The sequence below is a fragment of the Myripristis murdjan genome, chromosome 10 (assembly GCF_902150065.1).
Source record: "Myripristis murdjan chromosome 10, fMyrMur1.1, whole genome shotgun sequence".
Lineage (NCBI taxonomy): Eukaryota > Metazoa > Chordata > Actinopteri > Holocentriformes > Holocentridae > Myripristis > Myripristis murdjan.
In genome coordinates this window covers 11,815,634-11,843,341 of record NC_043989.1, presented here as the reverse complement: position 1 = coordinate 11,843,341, position 27,708 = coordinate 11,815,634, and the positions used below count along the sequence as shown (strand labels likewise).

The 27,708-nt window shown below is 41.9% G+C and overlaps 1 protein-coding gene across 3 annotated transcripts; it reads right to left on the bottom strand.

Annotated features, from left to right (window-relative positions):
• Window positions 1–54: 54 nt before the first annotated feature.
• Window positions 55–27,353, bottom strand: med12 (mediator complex subunit 12). Of its 3 annotated transcripts, none has more exons than XM_030061284.1 (43): window positions 27,214–27,353; window positions 26,238–26,342; window positions 25,939–26,130; window positions 24,580–24,739; window positions 24,191–24,366; window positions 23,833–23,943; window positions 23,315–23,587; window positions 22,681–22,827; window positions 22,434–22,533; window positions 22,163–22,299; window positions 21,653–21,784; window positions 19,646–19,772; window positions 18,951–19,180; window positions 18,779–18,838; window positions 18,449–18,622; window positions 16,883–17,027; window positions 15,801–15,919; window positions 14,090–14,233; window positions 13,758–13,921; window positions 12,865–12,996; window positions 12,212–12,439; window positions 11,496–11,640; window positions 11,104–11,224; window positions 10,195–10,305; window positions 9,997–10,110; window positions 9,116–9,252; window positions 8,143–8,322; window positions 7,701–7,772; window positions 7,369–7,535; window positions 6,929–7,090; window positions 6,560–6,761; window positions 6,034–6,143; window positions 5,709–5,844; window positions 5,160–5,309; window positions 3,714–4,076; window positions 3,381–3,528; window positions 3,034–3,248; window positions 2,731–2,805; window positions 2,348–2,577; window positions 1,917–2,097; window positions 1,369–1,566; window positions 640–721; window positions 55–510 (listed from the first exon to the last, which is right to left on the bottom strand). In XM_030061284.1, the coding sequence occupies exons 1-43, from the start codon at window positions 27,313–27,315 to the stop codon at window positions 473–475; spliced, it is 6,495 nt and encodes a 2,164-aa protein (XP_029917144.1). In that variant the 5' UTR covers window positions 27,316–27,353; the 3' UTR covers window positions 55–472. The 3 variants fall into 3 exon arrangements, with proteins under 3 accessions (XP_029917144.1, XP_029917142.1, XP_029917143.1); XM_030061282.1 differs by having other exon boundaries at window positions 1,369–1,569; window positions 27,214–27,315; XM_030061283.1 differs by having other exon boundaries at window positions 1,369–1,569; window positions 3,043–3,248; window positions 27,214–27,315.
• Window positions 27,354–27,708: the final 355 nt, after the last annotated feature.

Here is a 27,708-nt window from a genome sequence, read left to right as displayed (position 1 = left end):
GCTATTGGCCAGTATTAAAGATAATATATAGGCAAGCAACACAAGTACAAGACATAAAAACTGACATGATTTTTTTAATGAGAAATACACGAAACTGAAAAAATTGTACAAATTGAAATAAAATAAAAAATTGCATTATTCTTATAATTTCTGGTACTTTTTTACATAAACTTTTCCATTATTCTCCAAGATCTGTTTATTTCACAGCACAATCCCTCCCTGGGTATTCCATAATTACATGACACTGAAGTCGAGATATTTTCTGAACATGTTGTCTCGGTGGTCAAGTCGGGGTTTGGTTCGTCCATTTGGTCATCTGTTGTGCCTGGAACAGTCTTCCCTCCTAACAGCCTAAACCTCTACAAACAGGGCCTGCACAGCATTGGACACATTCACCTGCCAATCTACAGCCCAGGGTGGTCTCACACACTGAGGGTCTCTATTCTCTGCACACTACTATAAACAAGCACTATCAGTAATATGAATTGGTGCTCTGTCCTGGCTGTGTATCTGAAAAAGGGAAAATAAATCAATTAATATCAAACAGTGATTAAGATCAGCACTCATTGTCTTCATCAGTATAATAATAATGACAACTGTTCACACATGGAGAAAGAACTGAGAAGTCTGTGGTCTTACTTGATAGTTGCTGCTGGAGCTGCCTGACCAGAGCTGCAGTCTGCTGCTGCTGCTGCGTCTGCTGCATACCCTGTCGTGGGAACTGAAATACAGACACAGCAAGTCATTTTTAGAGTCATTTTATAGGTTTTGGGTTGATAGGAAACATGAATACTTCAATTTCACAGAAATGATTAGGCAAGTAATCAAGTAGTCGATTCACAGAAGATTACTAGAATATTTTGGTAACTTTCATTTATCAAGTAAAAATACCCCACATTTGTGAGTTTTAGCTCTACAAATGCTACAATTTGCTGGCTTTTCTCCATTTGACATCATGAAATAAAAACTGAGCTGAGCCCAGCTGCTGCCCAGATTAAATAAATAATTTTCAGACTCACATTTGGCTCTGATAGTGTGTGTCGGGCATTTGTCATTATTTGTGACTTTTGACAGATTCAGTGATTATAAGTTAATTACTTGATTGAAATAATGATCAATAGATTAATTGACAATTAAAATTGTTAGTTCCAGTCCTTTGCATAACTCCCTCTATTTCAAATACTGGTTTGCTCTTCTACCACATTTCCTCACATTCACTGAGGTCTTGCTAAAAGGCACTTCAGTAGGGAAAATGCTTGCCAACATGAGACACTGAATCCAGGTCTGCCCACATTGTTATCGTCCTGCTGCTACTCTTCCCTTTCCTGCCGTCAGTTCACACGTCTCTGCAAACTGAACAGCACGTACCATAGGTTGCTGTGGGGGCAGTGGCTGCATGCCCAGGGCCTGGTTCTGTGCCTGGGCCGGCGGCTGTGCCGTCGCTACCTGCTGCTGCTGCTGTTGCTGCTGCTGAACCTGCTGTTGGGGTGTGACCTGCTGTGGCTGGACCTGCTGTTGTTGTTGCTGCTGCTGCTGCTGCTGCTGAACTTGTTGTTGGGCCTGCTGCTGCTTTTGGGCATACACAGGAAAGAAGGAAAGGGTTAACAGCTGAAGTGCAGATTTTACTTGAGATGTTTTTGAAGCACAGTGAGGTCTGTCTCCTGGTTACGCTACAGAAGGAACTTAGCCAAAAGTATGCTATAAACTGTTTTTGTATTAGCACTGTATAAATTAATTATTATTATACTACGACCACTTCTTGTCCTGCTACTACTGGGAAACTGGGAAACAATCTCCCACAGATAAACCAAAAAGCCTCATTGTGCAATTAGTCAGTTAATAATGAAAATGATACCAGCCAAAACATATCAAGGACTTGGATATATGGACAGCAAGTGAGTGCTAAAACAACGTACTCTGAGTGCTTGTTGTCTGAGGTACTGCTGCTGTTGCTGTGCTTGTTGTTGCTGCTGCTGTTGCTGCTGCTGCTGCTCTGCCAGCATCTGATTGGGCCTCATGCCCGGGTGGACCCCCTGACCTCCCATGTGGCCAAGACCATGCATGATGGGATTCTGCTGGAGGGACTGGTGGGCAAACCTGAATTTATAGGTGTAGAAGAAAGACAGGGAGAGATGTTACTAACATGAACTCAAGCATAAAAACTCCACAGCACAAACTGGAAATAAATCAGATGTTTAAGCTTGGCATGGCAACAGCTCAATACTGTTAACCTGAATGAGCCTCAAAAAGTGCTACTGAGTAAGAAGAGATTCAGTGGAAAACTAGTCTACAGAAATATTGAAAATGCATGACAAAGCAACAGCCTTTCTTGTGCTACTGTACTGACCTCTGTGTGTTCTGCATATTGTGTGCATAGCCTGGGGCCTGCTGGTGAACATAGCCACTAGGCCTCTGCTGCATTTGCCTAAGAGGGTCTCCCACAGCCGGGTTGGTTCCAGGATGGGAGCCCTGAAAGTTCTGGTTCCCGTAGGATGAAGGAACTATACCACCACCTTGGGATGGATGCTGCTGCATCCCGATGTGCGACCCGTATGTGGTATAGCCCTGAGATATGTTCTGAAGAAACACAGAAAGGATGTTGATAAGAAAAAACTGTGTTGGTAGGTTGTGCTGAATAAATGCCTTCTTGAGTCTGGACTAATATTAGATGACACCTGTTTTCTAAGAAATCAAACAAAGAAAAGAAAAAACAAGAAGTAGCCCCCTTACCTGAGATGGCTGCATTGAAGTGTACGGTTGGTTGGGTGTAATTTGCCTCATCTGCTGCCCCAGCATGCTCTGATTCTGAAAATAGAGATGACCAGCAAGTCAAGGATGGTAAAGAAGACACTTGACATTACTTTTTTCTGTATCAAGTCTACTAGACTACTTACAACAGCCATCTCATTCTGGCCTTAGACTCAAACCCAGAAAGTAAGCATCAAATAGATTCTCCACTATCCTTGGACAAGTTCTCATCCAGCTCACTAGCTACCCCGTCTGGTCAAGTCTACTCAGTGCAGACTGACTCACCAGTCTGACCTGTAGCTGCTGGCGCAGTATCTGGCCCTGTGGTATGGTGGGCTGGGGCTTATAACCCATTGGGTACTGCTTGTCCAGTCCTATCATGCCAGGCATGCTTCCCTGCATGCCGGGCATCATGGCTGGGTAGTTGGGCCGTGTGGGCATCATTTGTTTCATCTGGGGGTTCCGGGCAGGTCTGTATGGAGGATCTAAACCAGGACCTCCTATGGAAAGGGAAGAAGTGTAAAATGCCACTTCAATAGACATTTTTCTCCAATCAAACTGGGAAGCTCTTGATGGTGATTACTGAACTTATTTGTAACACTGCTTATGAAGGAGTTGACGATAAAACTGACCTGGAGGAAGGGGCTGGTTCTGTGCATATATGCCTATGGGCTGGCGGCTGTAGTTCAGGCCATATGGGTGGTTCGGCTGCCCCATTATCAGATCAGGTGGCATACCTGTCCCATAGGCCACGCCGCTTTGTGCACGGTTCACATAGTCCTTGTGAGAAGAAAAAAAGGAAAATATTTGAATACTTCCTTTGGATTTAATAGTATCATTTACTAGCAGTGTGAATTTTTGGCTTAACAGAGACTGGCAGAATTTATAATCAATGCATCAACGCCATGAATAAATCATTACACCTTTACCAACTACTAATCTGAGATTATCAGTTGCAGACTGACCTCAGTCTTGGTGGTGGATTTCTTCTTCTTGTTAGACTTCTTCTTGCTTGAATCAGAGGTCACAGCGGGCACATTCTTCTCTGGCTTCACTGTCTCAACAATCTTCTTTTCTTGTTCCTGAGAAACGGGTGTGGGGGGCTCCTCCTCCTCAGGGGGCAGAGGGAGGGGCTCCAGGTAATAGCTACGAGGTTTGGGCCTCAGGTGGGTGTGGTACAGCAGGAAGCGCTGCTGTTCCTCAAATTTGGTGACCTTGCGGTCCACACGCACTGTACCAAACCAGCCCCAGGAGAGAGGGGCAGAATGTTTGAGACCCTCAAAGACATCCCAGGGAGAGATCTTCTGTTTGGTTGATACTTGGAGGCCCTGGTGGAACAGAGAGACAGTTTTATTTAAAAGGCCATGTTTTCACTGCTGCAAGTGACATTTTGTTTACTTTTATTTACCTAGTGTAGATTTGAAGAGCATGCATGTTTTTCAGCTACACTCTGCTACACACACACCCACACACCCACACACACACACACATATGCTTGTGTGGTTCTTTAACCTCAATTTATCCAAGGTTTCTTGAGAAAGTATGCACTTTCTAAGCTGTGCCCTGTTTTACATTCATCCAGTTATACGTTTTCACACCTGACAGCACAACAATCACAATCTTCCACTGACCCACTCAAGCTGCTGGAGGTTACATGCCTTGCACAAGGGCAAATCAGTGTCACGGGAACAGAAGGCTTTCCCTGTTTCAATTATCCAAGGTGGTACAGGTTTACAAAACAGATGACCTTTGGGCCATGAGGCAACTTGTATGACAGTTACACTGCTTGTACCCTTTAAGTCACTATGAAATGAAAAAAAGAGTTCTCAACAACCAATTTCCTGCACTGTAACATTCAGTTATTCAAAACCAGTTATTCAGACCTATAGAGTCTGCATGACGTCAAAAACAAACCAAAAAAAAAAAAAAAAATAGTAAACAGTATACAAATAAAAAAAGTAACATTTTTGAACAATCTCTCTCTCTCTCCCGAACTGATCAACCCATGAGTGTACAACCAGTTTCAACAGGAAACACATCAAATTAAGGAAGCAAGAGGTTCTCTAAGTGTTATTTCATTCTGACTTCAAAGCTGACGCCCACAGTAGCCATTCACGTGCAACACTGCTTTTGCAAATACAATTCTCAACACCGAATTTTTTTTTAGATCAAATTACTGTACGTCCCGTTTTGCATTTCCTGTGACTGTATTTTTTTCCTGCATCTACAGCTGCATTACTTTTCTGCTCCCTCCCTCTATCTGTATCCATTACTTGTATGTACACACTCAGGAAGGATTCTGACCTACAACTGTATGTGTCCTAGAGTAAATGAATGGCAAAAGTCCCACTGGAACAAGTGCAGCCTCACATACAGACTTCACGGAACACAACCATGTGCGAAAACCTTACCTCCTTCTCAAAGCCAGCGATCTTGTTGCCCTTGGTGTCTATCAGTGAGCCCTGGGGTTCACAGGTGATGACATCACGGGTCTGCTTGGGCAATGGCAGTAGCTGGCGAACTTTCTCCAAACTCTCTGACTGCCGGTCGCCAAGCTCTTTCTGTGAAGCAAGAGGCATGTAATGATAAATAATGCTGATGAATTTGACTGTGTGAATTCTACTCCACCCTGACAAAATTTTCTCTTGCACGACGGCCCACAACTCTGAAAATTGGAAAAGTGATGTTTTACACAGATGATTTTCAAATGGTGAGTCACATTTTTGAGCACAAGCATAAACTTTAGATATTTTGGAATGTAATTTGTTAAGTGAATTGGTAATTGTAAAAAACAAAGAGCAGCTTGTGTAATTTCATTGTGAAAATGTATTTTCCAGAAGATGCTACAACCCTGCCAGCTGTTGTTTTTCTGCCACCTAATGCAAATTTCTTATTGATTAAAAAAAAAAAAAAAAAAATCACATCTGCAGAGATAATACATTTGAGTTAGACGTTCATACCCTGAGCTTCTTGACCAGGTTCATGTAGGCCCTCTTATTCTCCTCCATGCTGCCCTGAGAGATGCTGGACATGTCAGCAGCCAGTGTGCCGTTAATCAGCACACTAAGCATATCCAGCACTGTTGTGAATAGCTCACTGATGGGAGAGACACAAAAGTTAGTCAAAGAGCCATGCCATTCATATGAGAGATAACTCTTTACTCTTTAAAGAATTTGTAGTTACAAAAAAATAACCTCCCAAGGTCAGAGGAACAAAAAGTCTAGTCCATATGATTGGACTTTTTAAAAGGATTTTCCCTTTAAGATCCCTTTAAGTGACACTCACTTATTGGACTGCATGTCCACTGTGCCGCTGCTGATGATGTCGAGGAGTAGTACCGCCCATTCAGTGGTCTGCTGGGTGCTGCGTTGCACGGTGTCAAACATCCCACCCACCTTGTTAGCAGAGAGAGGAAAAAAAAAAAAACTTTGTTACTTTTCCTGGAACAGGTTTGATCAAATCCAATTTAAAACTGCAATTATCACATGAGTGGGAGGATGAAGGGTTGTCGCTGTTAGGGCTGGGTTACTTCAGTCAATGTGAACTGCTTCTTAGGGATCTGTCAGTTAAGACTTTTTTTATTCTTACTTCCTGACACAAAGAAATGCATGTCTGGGCTCTGAGCAGCATTCAAAAATAAGTGGTGCATCTCACTGATAGATGCTAGGTCTAAAAGTCAACATACATAACATGCAGTGGGCACATGAGCTGGAGTAACTATTTCCCAAGTTTATTAATACAATCCTATTATTCTAAACGGACTTTCTATAATGTGGTGCACTTTACTATAAATGTGGTAAGAGGTTCTTACAAGGTTAAGTCGTAGTTTCAGAGCCTCGTGCATCATTTGCTTCGCCTTGCAGTCATCTTGGTACTGGTCTTCTCTCCAGTTGGTAACAATCTGCTGTACTTGGCTGTAGAGGGAAGTAAGGAGGCCCTCTCGCTGCTCATCTTGGCCCTTCAGACAGGTCAGCACCAGAGACAGGAAGGGCTGCTGGCTCAGCAAAGACATACTGAGGGAGGAACAAACAGGGGAAAAAACACAATCTTTGAGCATGACACAAAATCAAACTATGCCATATGTCATGCACAGAGATGATTTTCACCTTGGTAAATCTAATGGTTAAATCCAGACTAGATAAAAAAATACAAACTGCTCTATTACTGATTTGCCTCTTACCTTTTCTGTTTCTGCCTGTCCCTCTCTTTGCGGGAGGAGGAGCCCAGGTGCTGTCCCTTCTCCAGTTCCTCCCCTGCTGCCTTCAGTACATGGCCCTGTACTGAGGTGGGCAGCTTGGCTATCAGCGGAGCCACCAGCCACACACCTGACCGCTCTGATGAGCTGGAGCCGCAAAAACAGAAACGTCAGATCTCAAAAGCCCCGAAAGGATCGTGAATTTTAGCTTATAAAAGGCTGGAGGGGGAGGTTACATGTAATTTTACATTTATGTTTAAGGCAATTATTTGAGATTCTAACAGTGAGTGCAACGCTCAAAAAACTTTCCAGTTCCCAGACAGCCAAATTACACATAACCAGCAGTAAGTAGCGCAAGGGTTGGAGCCATAGTGCGTTGACAATATTCCCAGGAGACATACAAAAACACACACACACACACACACCTCAAAATAGGCTTCATTTTGCTGGCAGTGTTGTTGTTGTTGTTGGATGCAGAGCCACCTGGGACGGTTGCTCCATTCCCTGAGGGGTTACTGGAATTCATTTCAGCTGATTTCTGGAACACCTCAATGGTGGCCTTGGCTATGTTCTCCAGCAGAGAGTAGAGCTCCTATTGGAAAACACACAAGGTGTAATTGGGAGATAATCCGATTTATTCAGTCACATTCAAAGCTGTGCTGGAGCAGCCCTCAACACTACAAAATTAGAGATTTTTTTTTTTTTACACCAACAAATATTCTTAGATGCTGTGAAAACAAGCACAGATGTAACTTACATTGTTAGTGCTCTGCTTGATCATCAGCTGCAGCTCCAGGGACGACTGTCTCATCGTCCATTGGTCCATGTTCTACAACAGGGACAGGATTACTGTCAGTAAGAAAGATTCATCCCTTGTGTGCATTATGCAAAAGCTGACAAAACCCAGCTGTGACAATACAGAGCTCATGGGATTGATAATACATTTCCTGTGCCCCTGATTCAGCCAGCAGAGGGCAGCAGTGCCTCACAGTACCAGTCTAAAAGTCCATAATGGACGGTGTGAATCAAAATTTTTCAAATGGAGTGTATTCAGAAATGGGCAAGGCTTAACCACTTGTTAGATCCACCTGTTCCATGTTTTTGAGCCACACATTATTCAGAAAACCAAAGACAAATATCTGCTTCTCGAGACAAAAAAACAATTTAAAAAACACTTTGACTCTGTAAGCATTCAGGACCTGTAAAATGCGTTTGATGCGCTGCCTCTGGGGGTTGTCGCCATCATCGCTGTCCAGCTGGCGGTGAGGATAGCAAATGAGCTGCAGTAGTCGCTGAGCCTGAATGTTGACCAATACAGGGTCCTGGAGGGCGCTACTGTCCTCAGACAAAGACTTGAGGCAGCGTTCGCCAACCCATTCCTGTTGGACAGACCGAAGGGAGCATAGTGGGGATGAGAGAGAACAAGAAAAAAGCAAATGCAGCAGAAGGGGAAATGTGAAAACGGTCAGCAAATGACAGTTCCTAATGTGAGGGATAGAGTTTCAGAATCTTGTTTTAAGTAACGGGGCTCGAATGACACCAAAGCTTAAGCCCATGTACTATGGAAACTCATGACTCAGGCAAAACAAGCTTAACCAAAGCCGAGCAGTGATGAAAACAGGGCAAGGTGTCACTTTTCCTCTCACAAGAATAGAACAGCAAATGCCAGGGAAACACATTCTAAGGAGAGAATGTTTCTGAAGTCTCTTGAGAAGCAAGGCCACGTCCAGCCATCTGGACTGCTGGCAACTCTCCTACTGGACTTGGTATCTACGTGACATAAGTGACATCTGCTGCTGAAAAATGATCTCATGCGCACTTTTTATGCATCTTTGGTTTACTGCATCCAGAAGTATGTCAGAAAAGTGGGATGGCTGAAGTGAGTGAAAAATGAAAGTCTGCCGTTCCTGTATTCACTGCCATGCAGGCTCTTGACAGAGAAAACCAGACAGGCATACTGATAATACTCAATACAAGAAGGCAGCATACGTGCATATCTCTGAGCAGTAAAAAAACAATTTCTGACAGACTCCAACAGTTATCTCGCTACCCCCCTTTCAACATTTTCCATTTCACACTAACAAAGTCAAATCCTGCAATGGTGGCTACGGTAGTGAACATTTTTGGAATTCATTTCTTTCTTCTTTCATTTCATTCAACTTATATTCTCACCTGCTGGCAGATGCTCTTCAGCACATACTTTGCATACACATCCAAGCTGGCTGTTTCTATGGACACAGTGCGTCCCCCAGATATGTCGTCGAGGCCGGCAGGGTGTGACAGTCCTGAGCCCCGTAGCTCTGCGTCACCTAAAACAACATGAACAGAGGACAGCAGGTCATTTCTGTCCTTAACATAAAACAGTATTTTACTGCTTTCACATACAACAGGGAATATATTGATATTGTGATATGAGACTAGATACGGTTATCAAAAAATCGTGATGTGGCCTAAGTGTTGTGTTTTCCTAAGGGATGCGGTTTTCTGAAATTATTGGGCTGTTAAAGCTGTTCTATTTGCCTCTACCTGCTTGTTCATTATATCTACATTGCTAATTATTCTTTAACAAAAATCTCTTGTGTGTAATTATCACACAAAAGCGCCAATATTCATCCCTACAATATCAATATTTAGATATTTGGTCAAAGATATTGTGATATTTCAATTTTGTCCATATCTCCTTGCCCTACTTTCACACACATTTTATGGGATGGTAATCTGCATCCATTTCATGTGGGAGGCAGCTGAGGCTTATAGAGGGGGATATAATCTAGACTGCCACATTAATCACATTATCAAAATCAGAGGTCTATAATTTCTGTTTTAAGCACGGCAGCTAACATAATGTTACAAACCAGGAGTGAAATGGGTTAAGGATTGAACATTCATATAGTGCAAGGGAAAGTTGGATCCTTCTGTGAGTTTGATTTACCCAGGTAAAGACTGTTACGCTGACAGCTGACCCCCATATTTTCTATGAAAGGAGTATTAAAATAGGAGATCAGTTTCTGAGCTTCAATTCGCTGATATGACATCACTGCAGAAAGGCTTACCCAGCATGAAGACAGCCTTGAGGACAGCAAACACTGCTCCCACAACTATGCTGTTCTGAGAGGCAGCAAGAAGGTGGCGATCACATGATGACCGGATACCAACTGAGGATTTATCTGCACAAAAAACACATCGGTATCACACAAAACGTGACAATTTTGCCAAATGGACATGTATAGGTTTAAGGTTGTGTTTGCTACCTGACTTAGCGCCATCTTGGGGCACAGGGTTGCGCTGGGGCGTCTTGAAAAGATGCAATAGAATCCTGCAGGTGAGTCTGGCTCCTGGCTCTGAGTCCTGCTCACTGCAGGCTGGAGGCGAGGATGGATACACAGGCGAAAAAAAAAAAACAAACAAAAAAAATTGCAGTTGAGTCAGTGTCCTCATATCACACGACTGAGCTTCACATTTTTTTTTTTTTTTTTTTTTTGCACAAGCTGCACACTCGGCAGTATCAAAGTGACATCCAAATTTAAACCTTGTCCTAGATAGACTTCTAGTCAGCCAGAATGAAGTGGCATTTTTATAGAGCTGATGTGAAAGAGGGAGTGAGAACAAAGCATTTGCCACATAAGAGAGCTGTTGGCATTTGGCATGTGTAGTAGCGTAATAAAACGAGCCAAACCCAACCAAACAGCATGGCTGAATGGGGCTTTGTCTGCAAGCTGGGAGAGACAGATTAACAGTGGGGGGAGAAGGCACTTCTCTGGCCAGTGCACAAAGCACAGACAGGCTTCATGGACCCAGATCAAATGTGCTCCGTTAACTCTCATCTCCTCTCTGATAGAAGTAATGAATTATACAGCTTGGTATTCCTTCAAAGAGCTACGAGACAAGCTGCAATATACCGCAAACTCATTTATAACAAGCCTACGGCTGTGAGATTATATATAGATGCTTTGAAGGGGGCTGGCGTAGAAAAACCTGGTACAGCCACATCACAGAGAGAGACAACTCAAATGAGTGTGCTACTGGATAGAGGGTTTAAAGGCCAGATCAGTCACATGCACTGTAAGGGATGGTTATGTGAGAACTCTTCATTTTCAAATGGCTTCACTAACCAATGCCTGATTTAGGCTGCAGGATACTTGAGAGTTAACTCTCCTTACCAGCGTTGAGGAGGGAGGGGATGGCCACACAGCGAACCAGGTCCTCTAGGAGCAGGCACTGCCTAGCAATGAGTATGGCTACAAAGGTCGCCAGGGAATCGTGGAAGGACAAATCACTCACCTAGATAATATCAGGGAAAGAACATCAACTTTAGGATTTAATACCATGAGAAAAGAAAACTACTTCCACAACCAGAAGAATGGCTAACTATTAGAGTTCGCACAAGATGTAGTTTTGACAGGCAGGCAGGTGAGAACTGAGCTAAAATGATTTAACAAGGAATCAGTAGTAAGTGTGAATGGCATGGTGTTCAGAGAGAAGATGTGAAAAATATTATTTTACACGCAAAATAGAAATGCTAGATAAAAAAAAAATCTTAAAAGAGACTTACATCTACATTACACAGCAAGTCATTGAAGCCACAGTTGCCATTGTTGGAGGAGCAGCAGAGGGCTTTGAGAATGCCGAGCCACTCAGCACTCAGTGAGCGACAGTAGGCTGTCAGCTCCGCACACAGGATCCCGATGTCATTCACCCTGCAAACACATTCATTTACATGAAGCAATGCAAAAAATAGAGTGTAGTAGAGCTTGAAATGGGCCCAGTGCTTTGAATCCGACCTCACAATAGCTGAACACAAGCCAGAGAAAATTCTGTCCAAACGTGACTCAAACCCAACCACCACTAGCCAGAGCCTCAATAAAACCCAACATTTATGACAGAAATTTATCTTCAAGCTACTCATTAAATGTAGTCCACACAGCACCTGTTGCCTTCAGATTAAGATTGATTGCTGAATGACATTTTTAGTTTTACAGCAGGCTATATCTGTCAAATCCATCCATAAACTCAATCAAAAATTATGTTTAAATGCCACTTCAATAAAGTGAATGAATGCATGCCCTAAGATAACATATCAAATATTATTAAGTTAAAATAAGCAGGACAAACGAAAAATCTGAAACCCAAGGCCAAAAACAGTGACCTGATCCAACAAGAACAGTCAAGCTCCTTTGGGTTTAAGCAGCCATCTCATTTGAGGTTGAAGGTATCAACAGAAGGAACCAAACACAACTGACCAGTACAGACATAACAAAGGCAACACACCTCTCGGGGTCTCGGTGGTCTACACACACGTCCATGAGCACATTGCAGACAAAGCTGTAGCGGTTGGCCGCACTGTCATTGAGGATCTTGCCCACCATGGAGTGGTTGAAGTTGTGGGCAGAAGGGTTGGCGATGGCCTCCATCATGAACACAGGATCCCACAGCATGTTGGAGTCTGACGGATCGATGTTGCAGTAAATGGAGTTCTTCACTTTGGAGCAGAACTCACTGAGAGACAACACGAAGGGAAAAGAGAGCACTGCTGTGAGCCCGATATGGGAGGACGAGGGGGAAATGGTCATCTAAATAACTTCAAGTGCATACAATGAAACTCTGATTATTCAAACCTGAGACCAGGCTTAACAGGCAACAAAATCTGCTTAGGTAGATCTGGCGTAGTATGCAAAATGGCATTTGATTGATTGTTAGTGACTGTTAAGACACAGCACTTTTACTACACTTACTTGGAACTGCAAATATAACTGTATGCAATCATGATGAATGGGTGCATATGTACAATGTATATTTTAAATCCATAAGATTCAGCAAACATCTATCCATGAGGGATTTGGATAAAGAAGGTGCTACTGAAGCTATAAATGCGCTTTTCCGTGTGATTTTGTTATGGCAATGATTGTAGGGTTTTTTTGTACCTGAAGATCTCGCCAAACTTGCTCTTGAGGTGACTGCAGGAGGTGTAGAGGTCGTACAGGTACGCTAAGATACAGCGCTCTGCAGAGGAACAGTCCGCCGGGTTCACACCTGATTTCACCACGATACGCAACCTAAGAACACATCCACACACAATCAAGATTCAGCAATAATCCTGCCCTTACTCTACTATTTAGATGAGGATTTTCTTAAACTTATAAGCAATATGTTAAGATCTTACTACGCTTATTTTTACTGGAGGCTTTACATAATACATCTTTTGACATGACACAAAACATTTTGCTGCTGCCTTAGTCCAGAAGGACTTACAGTGATTCTAACAGCAGAACAAGGTTAAATTCCGAGATTACCAGCATTACAAACAACCACTTGTATGCAGTACAAGGGTCAGGGCCAAAGTGACCTGACAACATTCCTGTGACTACAGGAATCCTCTTGTAGGGGGGAAAATAGTGAAACCAGAGGGCATTTGGGAAGCAGAAACATCCACCAACACTGAACAGTTCTCCAACTTTTTGTTACACCTCAAACCTAATTCCTTTCACTTAAATTTTCAGTTAAACTGATTTCTCCAGGGCATCTTTTTCTCAATTAGTTTCATAGTTATAGCCACACAATAATAATCGAATAACAGCAGAAATCCCTCCAATGTTTTTGAGATATCCTACTGACCAACACATACACAAACAACAAGTGAAAACATAACATCCTTAGTGAAGCAATGAATTAAAAAGAAGAAAGGGAAATCTGTAAGAGAAAACCGGGTGAGCGGAGGCGATTGGATTCACTGGGGAAGAGGTGATGCAAAAGTACTAATGAGCCAATAAAATGTGCATATACTACATAAAATGTTGCAGATTTCTAAGCGACGTACCCATCAAAAACCTGTGCTGTCTGCTCAGGGTTGAGGATGAGGCAGGAGTGGTACCTCCTCAGCACCGCAACAATACACAGACAGAGGCTGATGGTGTAGCTGCCGACCAGGCTGGACGACTTCAGCAGCAGCTCGGCTTCCACCAGGCTCAACTCATTCAGCAGCTACAAAACACACACAAACAAACATCTGACTGGGAGAAATCTGATACCACAACAAGGAAGGAAAGAAAGTCAAGCTTGTAAAAGTGGAAGGTCGATCAGGGAAACTGGACATTTTAAAACAAAAATATGCCCACATTAAATGGCATCTGTGGTAAAGGTGTCCATTACCTGAATAGCAAAGTCTATGAGGCCACTAATATTGAGGGAGAACTCCATGAGGTCAAATATGAACTGTATGTGCTGGACAAGGGGCAGGTGATAGGACATCCCTAAGGCAAAGCTGGTGATCTGTTCCAGCACATTCCTGGACACCTGCACACACAAAGACAGAAAACATCAGACATCAGTAATAACAAATAAAACCGCAATGATTTTCAGCTTGGGCTTTGACACGACCAAGTCCTCCTTTGTGTATGAGCTGCAGCACAACATCATACTGCCAAGCAGCAAAGCTCCAACACAGCCGGTCTACATTTTTAATGAGCAGAAACATGCAGAGATGCCAAAATATTCAGTTTTGTCATTCACTGGAATTTTCTTGTTGGAGGGGGACAAAGCGAACAGATGGAGGCATTACAATCAGAAGGTCATTTTAAAGGCTGTATAATTCACACCATTTGCAAACGCTGTGGTATTCAAATTTTGTCTGTCATTATGAAAATGGGTACACATTTCCCTCCATTCTTGTTTTGTTAATTTATGGCTTTAATAATCAGGATGGCTTTTGCAGGTTTGATATATCAGTATCAAACTTGCATACTGCATTCCCACAATTGACAGATAACTCTTTCATAAACCATTGTTACTGAGTAAACAAAAAGTTATTCATTAACAAATGAACTTGTAAGATGACGTAGTATCATATTACAAATCATTCATTCATTCATTCAGTCATTCATTCATTCATTCATTTTCCAAACCGCTTATCCATAAGGGTCGCGGGGGGTGCTGGAGCCTATCCCAGCGCTCATTGGGCGGAATAATGCAAATCATATTTATTATATACTACACACTGATTATTTCAGTAGAGTTTGGCTTTCTACAAATTCACTGAAAACAAAGTGAATTATGCAACTAACAGCTAAACTGATAATCGATTAATTTGAAGATTATATTTTGGATTAACTGACTAATTGGATGAAAAGTGGAAAATAAAATTTAACATGAAATTGTGTGTTTTATTTAAAAAAAAAAAAAAAGGGGGTGGGGGGGGTGGGGTAAGGTTAGGGTTATGTAAAATGTGAACATGCCACAAGTATCAATGAAGAAATTAAATAATATATATTTTAGTAATATTCACAGTCATGTTAATGCACATACAGACACAAATATACCCACAATGCCATTGGTTCCTATCAGTGAAACTAGAGTTAAAGCAGAGCAAATTCCTGAACATGCCCATGACTCTCTGCACTTTTGAGTCTCAAAGATATGGCCAGTCCCACAAATATTTGAACCCTGGACTCACTACTTTTAATTATATTTAATAAAAAATATCTCAACTGAAAATGAAATAGTGTAGTGATGTGAATGCAAGGTGCACACGCTTCATATTTTAAATAAGATATGACCTAATATTTGAGCATATTTCAGTTAAGAGCAATTTCCGTCTGCTGAACAACCTCTATTACTGAGAAATCCAGAAAAATACATTTCTGCCGTATTTTACAAGTACGCCACTTGAGTGCATTATCCATTCAAATAGTATTCAAACACTGCAGAGCATGAATCAGTATGCACTGAAATTCCATTTAGATTCAAATGAGTCTCCCTGAGAGGTATCTTGTTCCAGCCTGCTCAAGTTTAGGGTTTTTTAATGAATAAACAAACTCTGAAATGAGGAAAAAGGACGTTTAAGACTGAAGTTTTCTGATCTAACCTGAGAGGTGACCTGGTGCTGGTCAAAGTGGGAGAGGTGCTGGAATTTGGAGAAGATATCCTCTGCAGTGGGAAAGGCTTCAGGCTTACTCCTCTTCCTCTTCTGTCCTTCCTCTCCTCCTAAGTATGTGGGAAGCAGAGAGGGAGAGATAACGAGAGGGGCAACAACTCATAACTGGTCAGGGGTTTTTCTCCAGTCTGCTGAACAGGCCAGCCGTGAAATCGAGTTAAGGCAATGGTCTGTTATCTTATTTCCAGACTCCTTCGATTTGAAGCTTGAGTGCAAAGGACACTGTTACAAAGGCACCAAAAGAAAAAGGGAAAGAGCACTCTTCGTTTAAGCGAAACACAATTGAGACTTGAAGGTCATCAGCTCACAGTGAATGTGCTAAGGTGCCACAAAAAAACACTTCAATCTATGTAATTATAACTTTGAAAACCTTAAATCACCTTAATAAGGTCACATGTATCTGAGATAAAGTGGCTGTGAATAGATGGCAGCTATTAGCATAGAAATTGGGTGGAATGAATATTGAGTGATGCACCACCCCTGGGGTCGATAAAGAAAGGAGAGGCTTGTTCTCTAAAGAAAGGCAAAACCAGAAAAGTAGAAACGGGAAAATAAATGAAGACTACTAATGATAATTCAACTTGGGAGCAGCTACAATAGCCACAGTGGGAAAGCAAGTAATCAGCCTCATCGGAACAATGTTTTACATACAGGCAAGTGTGAAAAAGCAGCATTCCAACCTGCTGACTGGCAAAACATGGGGTTATTTCTTTTGTATGATAAATAAAGATTATTCGGTGAAAAAGATCTGAAAATATAATCACAGTTAATGTTTACGAACACTGATCAAGGTTTCACTCAAAGTTATTTCAAAGCCTCTATTCTCTGCAAAAAGCCGTCATCCATAAACATGAAAAATAGCTGAAAGGCAAATAAAGCAAAATTTGTTTTTGGCGATTGCTGCCAGACAAACTGCAAGCCAGTCGCTAGGGCAATGTAAAACAGAGGTAAATGGGAAATGTAAGACATTAAGCCATCAGTGAAGAGATGATACAGCTGAGGAGCACTGTTACCTGTTTCTGCTGTGCTTTTGCGGTTGAGCACCTTCAAGATGTCTTTGGTAATTTTCTTGATGGCGTGTCGCGCCTCATCTCTCTGCTTGCCTACGCCATAGAGCACCACCAGGCGCTGGTTGCACTCGTGGCTGGCGCTCTCCTCCTAAAGAAGATGACAAGGGAAGAGGTAAGGAGGCAATTCTTGTAAGCTGGAGGCACCAGACAGCCTGAGCACAGTGAAAAGACTCACTGTTCAGAAGAAAAGCTACAGGCAAACCCACCAACAAACACATTTGACAAGGTGAACATGGAAAAAAAAAAAAAAAAAAAAAAACTTTTAGACTGTTATCCAAAAACAGCAGAAATCTTCCCTGATATAATTTGTGTATTGGGTTCTCAACAACAGGGAAAGTGTTGTAGCATATTGCGTCTGCATTATCTGTGAAGGTCAGGAAAAAAATCCAGTATTTCAGTGCATTACTGAAATTAGCTTACAGCCATCTCAGATGATGCAACTTGATGTCACAGTAATGCCATGGTTTATATGCATTTCATTCTTAAACTTAAAGACAGGATTCTTTTTTGTCAACTAAGCCAGTAGATTTCAAAGTGGCATTCAGGGACCTGTGGGGACCATCCTGAGCAAAATGTGGAACAGTTTCGATTTTGTTACAATACAAAAAAAATGTATGGGTAAATATTTTAATATTAGGTTTTAAGCTCACAACTTCAAACATACTTGTCATTGGTTGAGTATAACATCTAAATAATTTCATCCTTAACACAAAGCAAAATATCTTTTCAAATCAGGGGCCCTACAGGGCAAAATGACTTCAAATGGGGATCAGCTAAAAACATGAAAGTCACTTTACAGGTCTGGTGGATGAAAAGGTTTGAAAACCCCTAAAACTAAATATCATCATTCTGAAAACTTAAGATTATTCTTTACAATGAAAATACACTCAGTGGCCACTTTTAGGACCACCTGTACTATCTAATACAATCCAATACAACTGTTGTGCCATAAAGTCTACATTTATGATGCCTATAATGCTGAGGTTTTCTTTTTGTCACAGTAATAGAGGTGTTCATTCTATTCTATGTTTGGCATTGTGCTCATAGTTAGTGGTGCTGTTGTGCTGGACTGCATTTTACTGAGAGGTGTTCCTAATATTCTGTCCTCCTCATTTATATAAATAAGGAGGTCAAAAAAATTAGAAACACCTCTCAATATAATGTAATCGAGCACAAGACCTCTACAAACTCCAGCCTCAATAATAAACAAAGAATTAAATTTACACATTCTCCACAATGTCAACAAAAACTGAACATTAGAAACCTTTTTAAAAAGGTAGAATATATGGCAGAGGTGTTGCATTGAAATGCATTAGATTGTACAGGTGGACCTGATAAAGTGAACACTGAGTGTATATCATATCAGGACTGAACATCCTTTTTCATTTTTGCAACACTTGTGTGGAATCTAAAGATTTTGATCTGGAAAACATCTGAGTCAACACATTAAATAAGCAAGATGATGCCTAAAAAGTGAATTTTTAAACATTAAGCTGCAAGTGTGCTTACCTGAGGGATAGGGAAGTGAGTGGCATACTGAATGTGGCGGGGCTGCTCATACACTTGTGGGAAGGCAGGGTCCATGCCCTTATCTTTACACGCGGCCTTGCTGTCCTGCTCTGGGGCGGGCTTCTCAGGAGAGGGGCTCCCCTTGGACTCACAGTGCATAGGGGGGGAAAACATCTGCAAGGCAAAAGGAGCCTAAAGTGACTGTGGGAAAGGGCACTGCAAGAATGTCTCAAAGAGAACAGTGCCATATGCTATTATATGTCTTAGCACCACCAAATATTTGTACATGTATTATGAAAGTCAACAAAAAAGTTCAACAGTGCATAATACCTCGTCAAAATTAGCACTGGAATTGTTGTCGATCTCCATTGACTCCGACAGGCCAGTATCCTGTGGAACAAGCAATGACCTCAGGTTACCTTTTTAAACCACGCTGTTACACTGAACATGCTCACACTTGACTCATCACAGTCCACAACGATAACAAACGCTTCCAACATGCCTCCATTTTCACACTGCTGCCTGCGTCCTGCTCCTTGCGCTCTGATTCGTCAGAGGGCTCGTCGCTGGGGGAACGCGGGCGGGGCAGGTGGGAGTCGGAGGCCAGGTCGCCGCGGGAGATGAGCGTGCACATGTAGATGTTGTGGGAGAAGACGTCGTGACGGATGAGCTCACAGAAGAGCAACACCAGGTTGGAGAACTCTACTCTTTCGCTCTCGTTGCCTGGTTCAGCTGCAGAGCAAACAAATAATTTAACAACCTCATGTTTAAATCTGTCTTCTGTGCACATGTGCCAAGTGAAGAGAACAATTACAGGTTTGTCTCCCCTACGTTAAACTGTCTTTGTTATCCAGAGCAACTTATACTAGAGATAGTATGACATAAAAAAAAAAAAAAATCACATTTAGCATGACCAAAATTATTGTGTTTTTTGGTATTATCGCAGCATTCTTAAAAAGTGCTGAAAGTGTTACAAACTCACTAATACACACTGAAATCATTTCTCAATGTTTTCTACAGAAAAGCACAACTTAAATCATCAGTACGATGAACTGTTTGCATTAAAATACCACAACCAATGCAATGTGTTACATGAAATACGCAATGCAATATAGAATCATGAATTCAACACATTTGAGAATCACCAAGGTGATAAAGCAGAAATTGAGCTCCAGTGAGTGTTAAAAAGAGACTCACTCAGTGTCGGGGCCTGAGTGTCGAGGAACTGCAGCAGTACATCCTGAAAGACTGGCAGTGTGGCTGCGGAAAGGGAGCCTGATGACACAGACCCCTTCTCATCCACCACCTCTGACTCACCACACCTCTGCAAATACACACACACACACACACACACACACACACACACACACACACACACACACACACACACACACACACACACACACACAGACATGTCTTTCAGAGATCATTTGATGCTGGTTTACAACATTCCCTTATTTGAAATCTTCATTTGGTTTAACAGCTGGAGGAAGAAACCAAATATTCCAAAAAGGCCTTGTAAATCATGGGAATATTTCAAACGTTATCACAGTGTTGAGGGGCACAGGGGGGTCTTTAGGAGTATTGGAGCAGTGATAGAGTAATTCATGCATGGCAACAGCTCATGTGGGAGAGAAGAAAGCGAACGAGCAGGACACAGAGAGGCAGTGAGAACATGAGAGAATACAAAGATCCAAATTAATGCCGCTACAAAGAGGCTAATTTTCCTTTAGAAAAAGAAACTAGAGCAGAGGGTGGCAGCATGGTGGGAGTTCAGCATTGGTCAGGACAAGCCGAGAGCCAGGAGCTGACCAGCTGGCCAACAAAATGCACCTATGCTTAAATCAGTGACTGCGTTAAAGCGGATGCGTTTCAGTGGGCTGGTGGATTGACTGTGACCAACTTGCCGGTACTGCGTGAAAATACAATTCAATTACATAGACTGCTGCGCTTATCCCCAAAGGAGGAAAAAGTAATTGTAGTGCCAGTAACACACATATTGAGCTATTTGAGTTCCTTTTTTGCCAAAGTAAACTGCAGACTAGAAGCAGACAGTTGGAGGTCTGTTGGTAAGTGCTGTCAGTCTGCTGTCACCTAAAAGCCAAGGCCTTCCTCAGCAGGTAATCAAACTGTCTGATGAATGCAATTTGGCCAGATAATGGATTCAAGCAAGTGTGTAAGGCAGAGTTAAAAATGGAGTCTAGCAATGTATCGACCTACACAACCCAACCAGAAAACATCATGACATGAATGTTTTACTTTGTCATGGCTCAAACATATGCTATACACCTGGGTTGGAACAATACTTCCTCTTGTGAGACAGTATCGATACACTTGAGCAAAGTATCAGTGTTTGAGTTTACAATTTAATTTGCACAGAAAGATCTGAGTTACTACTATATGAGGATTGTATTTGTTCCCTGCCTTTAGGTATTTTAATTGAACTGCTCTGTCATGTTGCTGTCCGTGAGCGGGTACACTGAAAAGCATGATTGCTTCCTGCTTACTGAAAAACTATTTTTGCTTTTTCCAGAGTATTTTTTTTCTTCAGTTACAGATGATGTGATGTATCCTAACTGAGTATATTCCTTTTTCCTTAAATTCCTGTTTCTTACCCAGAGAGCCATATGAGTATCATTTTGCTTTGCAGTCAAATACTAATGACTCAGTTGTTAGTTCAGACTATGCATATATTGACCTGTTGATGTGTAAATCAGAAGCTCAAGGGCTGTGCAATAATTTGATCCCAATTTAGGGCTGCCCCCCCCCCGAAAGTCAGTGAGTCATAGACCTCAGTAGTCAGCTCAGATGGTGGAGTCAAAGAGCCATGTTCTGTTTATTTATTATTATTTTTTTTTTACAGGGCATTGCACTATGACAATAAAACAAGACACATCCTATTAAAAAGCACTGGTAATATATTATAATAGGGGATAGAAAAATATTAGGTTTTTATATCCTTTTACAAGTAGTAGATGTGCAATTTATTGGATTATTTCACCGTGGATTTGCAGAGGACAATACTAACACCATTCTGAAAACATGTCATACGCATGTCATATGTGTGAAATCAACACACATCTACAGCACCAAACTAAAGCTGATGCCACCCACTGAGCTGGTGGAGGAACGATGAGGACCCTCTCCAAGTGTGTTTTGTGTGTCTGTGTGTGTGTGTGTGTGTGTGTGTGTGTGGACTCTCACCTCTGCCTCTATTTCAGCCTGTCTCTTCTCCAACAGCTTGGCCACCACCATGGCCCGGTGCCTGCCAGAGCGCTTACAGCACACGGCCCATTCACAAAGAAGGGTCACGACAGCATCATCGTCTGGTGACATCTGGACACAAACATGTGTTATGAGACAATATGGATAAAAATACAATCTGCATGTCTCCATGTTTTGTAATTTGATAAAAGGGAGATCATGCTGAAATCATGTGGTCCATTGTCCAGTCAATCGGTGGTGAGCTATTAAAGAAAGAAAGAAAAAAAAGAAATAAAGGAAAAAAAACCTAATGATTCAGTCTAGTTCTGGTGATAAAAAGGTCATCTCCAGTGCTGACAGGATATTTTTGACCTTTGTTAGCGTCATGTTCTTATTTAACATTTGGTAATGTCATATCTCATTTAAAAACTTTAGAATTTTTCAACTTTGGGCATTTAAAAATGAGACACTACAGGCAAAAGGGCAAGAGCCCATTTTTAACATCCTTACCTCATGGCCATCTTTACTCTGGCCGGAGCCAAATATTCGGTTGTAGAGGGAGTCCAGTGAGTTGCTGAAGTCCGACTTCTCAAAGCTGTGGTTGTCTAAAACCTCCAGGGTGTGGAGGACCCTCCCGATAGTGAACCCTGCAGACAGATAACAGAAAAGATACCAACATTTTATGTAGCTACCCAAACGAAACGTTACTCCTGAAGGGATCACAATGTTACTTGGTAACTTCTGAGAGTGCCCGTCACTGATAAGGAATGGGTTTACTTACCAGCTGTTGTCTCCTGGCACTTATCAAACGACCACCTGAACTCCACCGCCTGCCCTCTCTCCTTGATTTGCTCTTCAATTTCTCGCACCTTTGCACGGACCTGAGGTTGAGGCACAGGGGACAAAGACATTATTATCATCTGGCAAGAGGAAAAAAAAACACTAAAAGAAATATTCAAAAATGAATGTGAAACCATCCAAAGTCATTTTAGACTGTGCAAAAATGTAATCAACTCTGCTGGCAGTACCTGCTGTGTAAAGGCAGTGTTGCCTCCTGGCATCGGTAGGTTGGAAGGGGCAATGGGCAGGAGGTCCAGAGGGGAGCCAGTCTTGTTCCTGCTGTCTGTGAGCGAGTAGTGCCACACCAGAGCACTGGGACAGCACAGCACTATACTCTGGAGCAGCAATGATAACAACAATGACAAGGGAGGAAAGAAATGTTTGAATTAATAAGTGAAACATTCTACTTTTGTCTTGCTATTTTCATAAATGTGTTGGGGTTGATACCAATATCAATACCAAGAAAAAAAAACCTGCTGACAATATATCGGCCAATATTTTTTACATATAAAAACATTTGCTTGGCAAGGAATCATTAAATTTGGTAATCAAGTAGTTCAAATAGAATAAAGATATGTACTGAAGGCTTGATAATTTCCCCTCAAGTACATTTTACTGCCTTTTTTGTATATCAGCCATCAAATACACCAGTATCAATATATCTGTGATGAGCCCATATCAGGCAGCACTACTGGCCATATTGGTCAGGCTCTAGGGGAAAAAAAGAAAACAAAAACCACATATTCTGACTTGCACACCTTCCATATAACAATATATATATCAATATATATATCAATACTATCAAAAAGTAACGTGTAATACCTGTAACATGCAGCTGAGCCCAAACACCAGAGGCCTATGCTGAGGACAGATGTAGAAGTCTGTGAACGGAGTCTGCGGCTGGTTTCCTCCTGCGGGCTGGGAGGTTGGCGTGGGGGGCAAGGCGTTGCCCGGCTGGGCCAAGATGCCGTGCGCCTGGTGCCCTCCTGTGCCGGGGCCCAGGCTCCCGTCGCTTAGCAGCAAGTTGAGGCGACGCGTGCAGAAGTAAGCCAGCCTCCGAGACAAGTAAGCCGACTGCACAAACTCCCCTGAGTACTGTGGGAAGATCAAGATGATTTCACAAGATTTCCCTTTTTAAACACGCGTTACCATCAGTTAAGCTACACAAATATAAACATGATGCACCAAACAAACAATGTCAGCAAAGGACAAAACTACTAAGGTGCCCTTGATAAAGACGCCTAAATTCCAAATACTCCTGCTCAATTGTTGTTTAGTGTGGTTACCTATAGGACACATTGCTAAAAACAGTATGTACATTTATGAAACCTAATATATACCTGCAGTAAAAGGGGCAGCAGCAGTCTGAGAAGCTCATCTTCACCAGGTCGGACCTTCTCAAAGCACTCCAGCACCCACGTCAGGAACTCATGTCTGTCCAGCATGCCATCCTGAAAACACCAAACACAAACACATCATTATATCATGTTGGTCTTCATCGATCAGACCACAATAACTACAGTGTTCAGAGAATGCATGTAAAATTGTCTACATTCTTTGATTTTAATATACACAGGGATTTCCATCTGTGAGCTTGTTTCCCTTTACATGAAAAGGGCTTCTAGCAAGGACGGCATTAGAAACTGAGGAATCGAACAAGTTTAGCTGCTACTACTATCCATTAGAGACTGAACTGACCTGAAACATGAACATGGCGAGCTTCTCGTTGTATTCCCACTGCTTCATGGCTGTCTCGACCTCAGCAGGGGTGGCAGGTAGGGGCGAGCCACAGCCTTGACTGGGAGACTGCCTATAAAACTCAGCCACTTTCTGGAGCTGCTCCCACAGGTACTTTGTGATGATCTGTGTCCACTCTACACAAACAGAGACACAGACAACTCTGATGAATGGCAGCATGCATTACATTTGCACGATTCCTGAGGGCACTGAGCATAACCATTTTCTTAGCATTTGCTCATTATTAAAAGCAGCAGACAGCGCATGAAACAGGCCACAAAAAAAAAAAAAAAAAAAAATCAATTATGGTATCCATAAAGTGGCTGTTGATAATTGCATTGCTTGCTTACCTATACACGGATCAATCACATGCCTCTTCTTGACTTTTGTTTCTGTAATTGCAGCATGATAAGCACAGGTCATCTTAATCATCCATGCCGAACGCATGACAGGGACTGAGTACTTGGCCAAGTATCCGAAAACCTCCTCCTTTTTGCTGAAGATTGGAACCTGTAACAAGGACAATTTACACATTACGTGTACAGACTAAAAAATACATAAAACAAGATTTATCTTAAAGAGTGAATGGGAGTTGTGTCAAAAAAGATAAATCTTGTCATCATTGTTTTTTCATTAAAACAAACCCTGTATTCCTAATGCTCTGGGATTGAGTAACACAAAGGGACATAAGATACCCATGTGATGAAATTGCAGTACCATAGAAAAACAGTGTCACAGGTCTAAATACATTTCTCAATATAGACATTGTATTCCTCAAAGCACTGGAAGCAGCACGGAAAGAATGACTGGACAAGTGATTTAAATAGAGATGAAGTTGTTTTTCTTAACTTTAATGCTACAAAAAGGAAGGTACAACTGTCAAAACAACTGTTACAGAACCACTAACGCAAAGTATTTTATTTGTAATTAGGTCTGCTGAGCATGGCAGGGACCGAATAACAGAGCATTCTTATCTTATCTTTCCATTCTGATCTTTACATTTTCAAGCAACCAGCTGGCAGTTACGTGTACATACAAAATAGCAAATGAGCTAAAATGAGCAAAATACCTAATATTAAAAAGGTAAACTTTCTACATGAGGTAGGCATCTCTAGGAATAGTGTAAACACCAGCTCCAGCGAAATACTATTTTACAAAATTGGTTGCAAGAAATCACACTCAGATTAATGTATTTGCTTCATCGCAAACCCCATCCCAACATTTGGCATTTATTTTTCCACTGGCTTTCACAAAACTTGACAGGTACATGTCTCTAAATGTTCTCGCACAAATTGGGATCATGACCTACTACGCTTAATCGATGGCGAATTCTCTCCAGGATCTTTATATTCCCTGCTTGCTGTACAACGAACATACATGTCCTCTGATATCTTCAGCGAATTTAGGCGTGAAATGGTTTACTGTCAAGAGCTGACTAAGATGAAGCTGACGCATATCAACAAGAGAAGGAAAATTCTTTCTCACAAGGTAACTTTGCCAATTATGTGATATTTTGAACAATTCCACTAGCAGCCAGTGAGACTGTGCATACTGCGGGGGTGAAACCCAGTGGGGTGCTTTGTTGTAACCACAAACGTGTCCTTTGGTGACTTTTGTTTGTGCAGCAAGTATGCTGTTAGCTTGATGGCTGTGAAGAGAAGCTGCATGAGTAAAAAAAAGGTGTTTAGTGACCAAAGCTGCAGTCTTACCTTTTTAGCCAGCAGTGTTAAGGGTTTAGTCCCAGCCAAATCCGTGAACCAGTTGTTGATGGAGCTCTGTGACCTCGCTGTGACGAGCCAAAAGTTGTCCTTCTGGTTGACCTGTGGCTTACGCTTCCCTGTGTCTGGGAATGTGTTGTATCGCAGCTTCTCAGCAATGATGCTGCTGAAATTTGAACTGATCTGTGAAAACATTAAAGGGAGGCATTGCGGTGAACCACATCATGGCCAAATCAAACTAAATACCGACGTACCGCATGTGGCACAAACTAATGTGTGTGACTGAGTACCTTTGAAGGGTTGAAGTTGACATTTTTTGCACTGCCATGTTCATCACCGGACACAGCTGGCTGATTGTTGAATCCTTGCTTCACGTTTAATGCAGTAAGTTCATCCTGGAATGAAAATTATTTTCATTAGCCAACATAGCCACAGCATAGACAAAAAAAACAACAACAAAAAAAAAACAAGCAGGATAACTTCTACCTACTGAACTAAAAATAAATAAATAAATAAGTGATGTGATTATTATCTCACTGTTTGCATGTACATTATGGGACTAGCAAAGGCTTTGACAATGAGCAGATGTTTTAAAGTCGCCATGAATGTGGCCGATCTTTCCGGCAACTTTTGAGAGAATTGTTCATCAAACACTTAAGCAGTTGCAGTCACGTTTGCAGCGCTGCAGCGTTAATAATAGATCAGGGGCCAAAAGTAAAACCCAACAGGGCCAAGATACTGGCAAATAACACTGAAATTCCAGAATCGAGATAACTTGCGCAGATAGTTTAGCTATTTATAGCTTGCAAAACCGTGTACACAAGCTTTGCAAAACGAGGTAGGGTTAATGAGGTACGTTGATTTAAAAAAAAAAAAGAAAAGAAAAGAAAAAAGAATCCACAAAAACAAACAACTACCAAACGTTAACTAGTCACGCACGACCAGGCACGGTAACGTTAGAGCGAATCAAAAAGCAACGCATATTGTTCTCCATCACAAACCCAACGATACGGCTGCAGTTTAGACCAAACTAGCATTCAGCAGCCAGTCAGCTAGCTAGCTCTGGTGGCTAGCTAACCGGTTGTTTGCGAAGTAAGCTGGTGAGATAGCTAACAAACTGACAACTAGGTGCTGTTCATTGTTATTGCTAGGCCCGAATCGTCTGGAGGGCTAAACAGGCTAGCTAGCTTGCATAGCTTGTTGGCTTGGAGATTCCTGCCCAGGAAAGATTCCCGGCCTTTGAGATGGCGCATTTCTAAATCTGACCTCTTTTTGCTTTGGATCCTGAGGATAAACGTCCGGAGGACCGAGTCGGGGCCGCTTTAGGGGCCGGTGTTCGTAACTTAGGATCCCAAAAGCAGCCATCATCCAGCGGCATCACAGCCAAGGGTTTCCTCCCCAGCAGCTTGTACCTAGCTACAACAGTGAAACACACTTCCGGTCAAATTCTACTGTGGAACTTCACATTAAAAGCCCTGTAGTCAGGGTATTAATGAAGCTGCAAGCTTTGTCTGTCTTTCTTGCACACATATGGAGATATGTTCCAAATATGTGTCATATGTCTATTGAAAATATATGGAAACATGAGGTGAATAAAAAAACTTAATCTGCAAAATGAAGTGTTAGCAAAAAAATACAACAGCAGCAATAACAATAATACAAAGAAATAATTAATAACATTGTAGTGGCACTGTAATAATAATGAGTAGTGCTTTCCACCTTTACAAGTAGTGTTGCTCTGTAAACTATAAACTAGGCATT

Coding starts and splice junctions, on each gene's coding strand:
- med12 (XM_030061282.1), bottom strand. CDS start 27,315: ATGATGGCTGCTTTTGGGATCCTAAGTTACGAACACCGGCCCCTAAAG. Junction 7,536..7,700: donor TCAAGCAGAGCACTAACAAT/GTAAGTTACATC, acceptor GTTTTCCAATAG/GAGCTCTACTCTCTGCTGGA. Junction 3,249..3,380: donor GAACCAGCCCCTTCCTCCAG/GTCAGTTTTATC, acceptor CCCTTTCCATAG/GAGGTCCTGGTTTAGATCCT.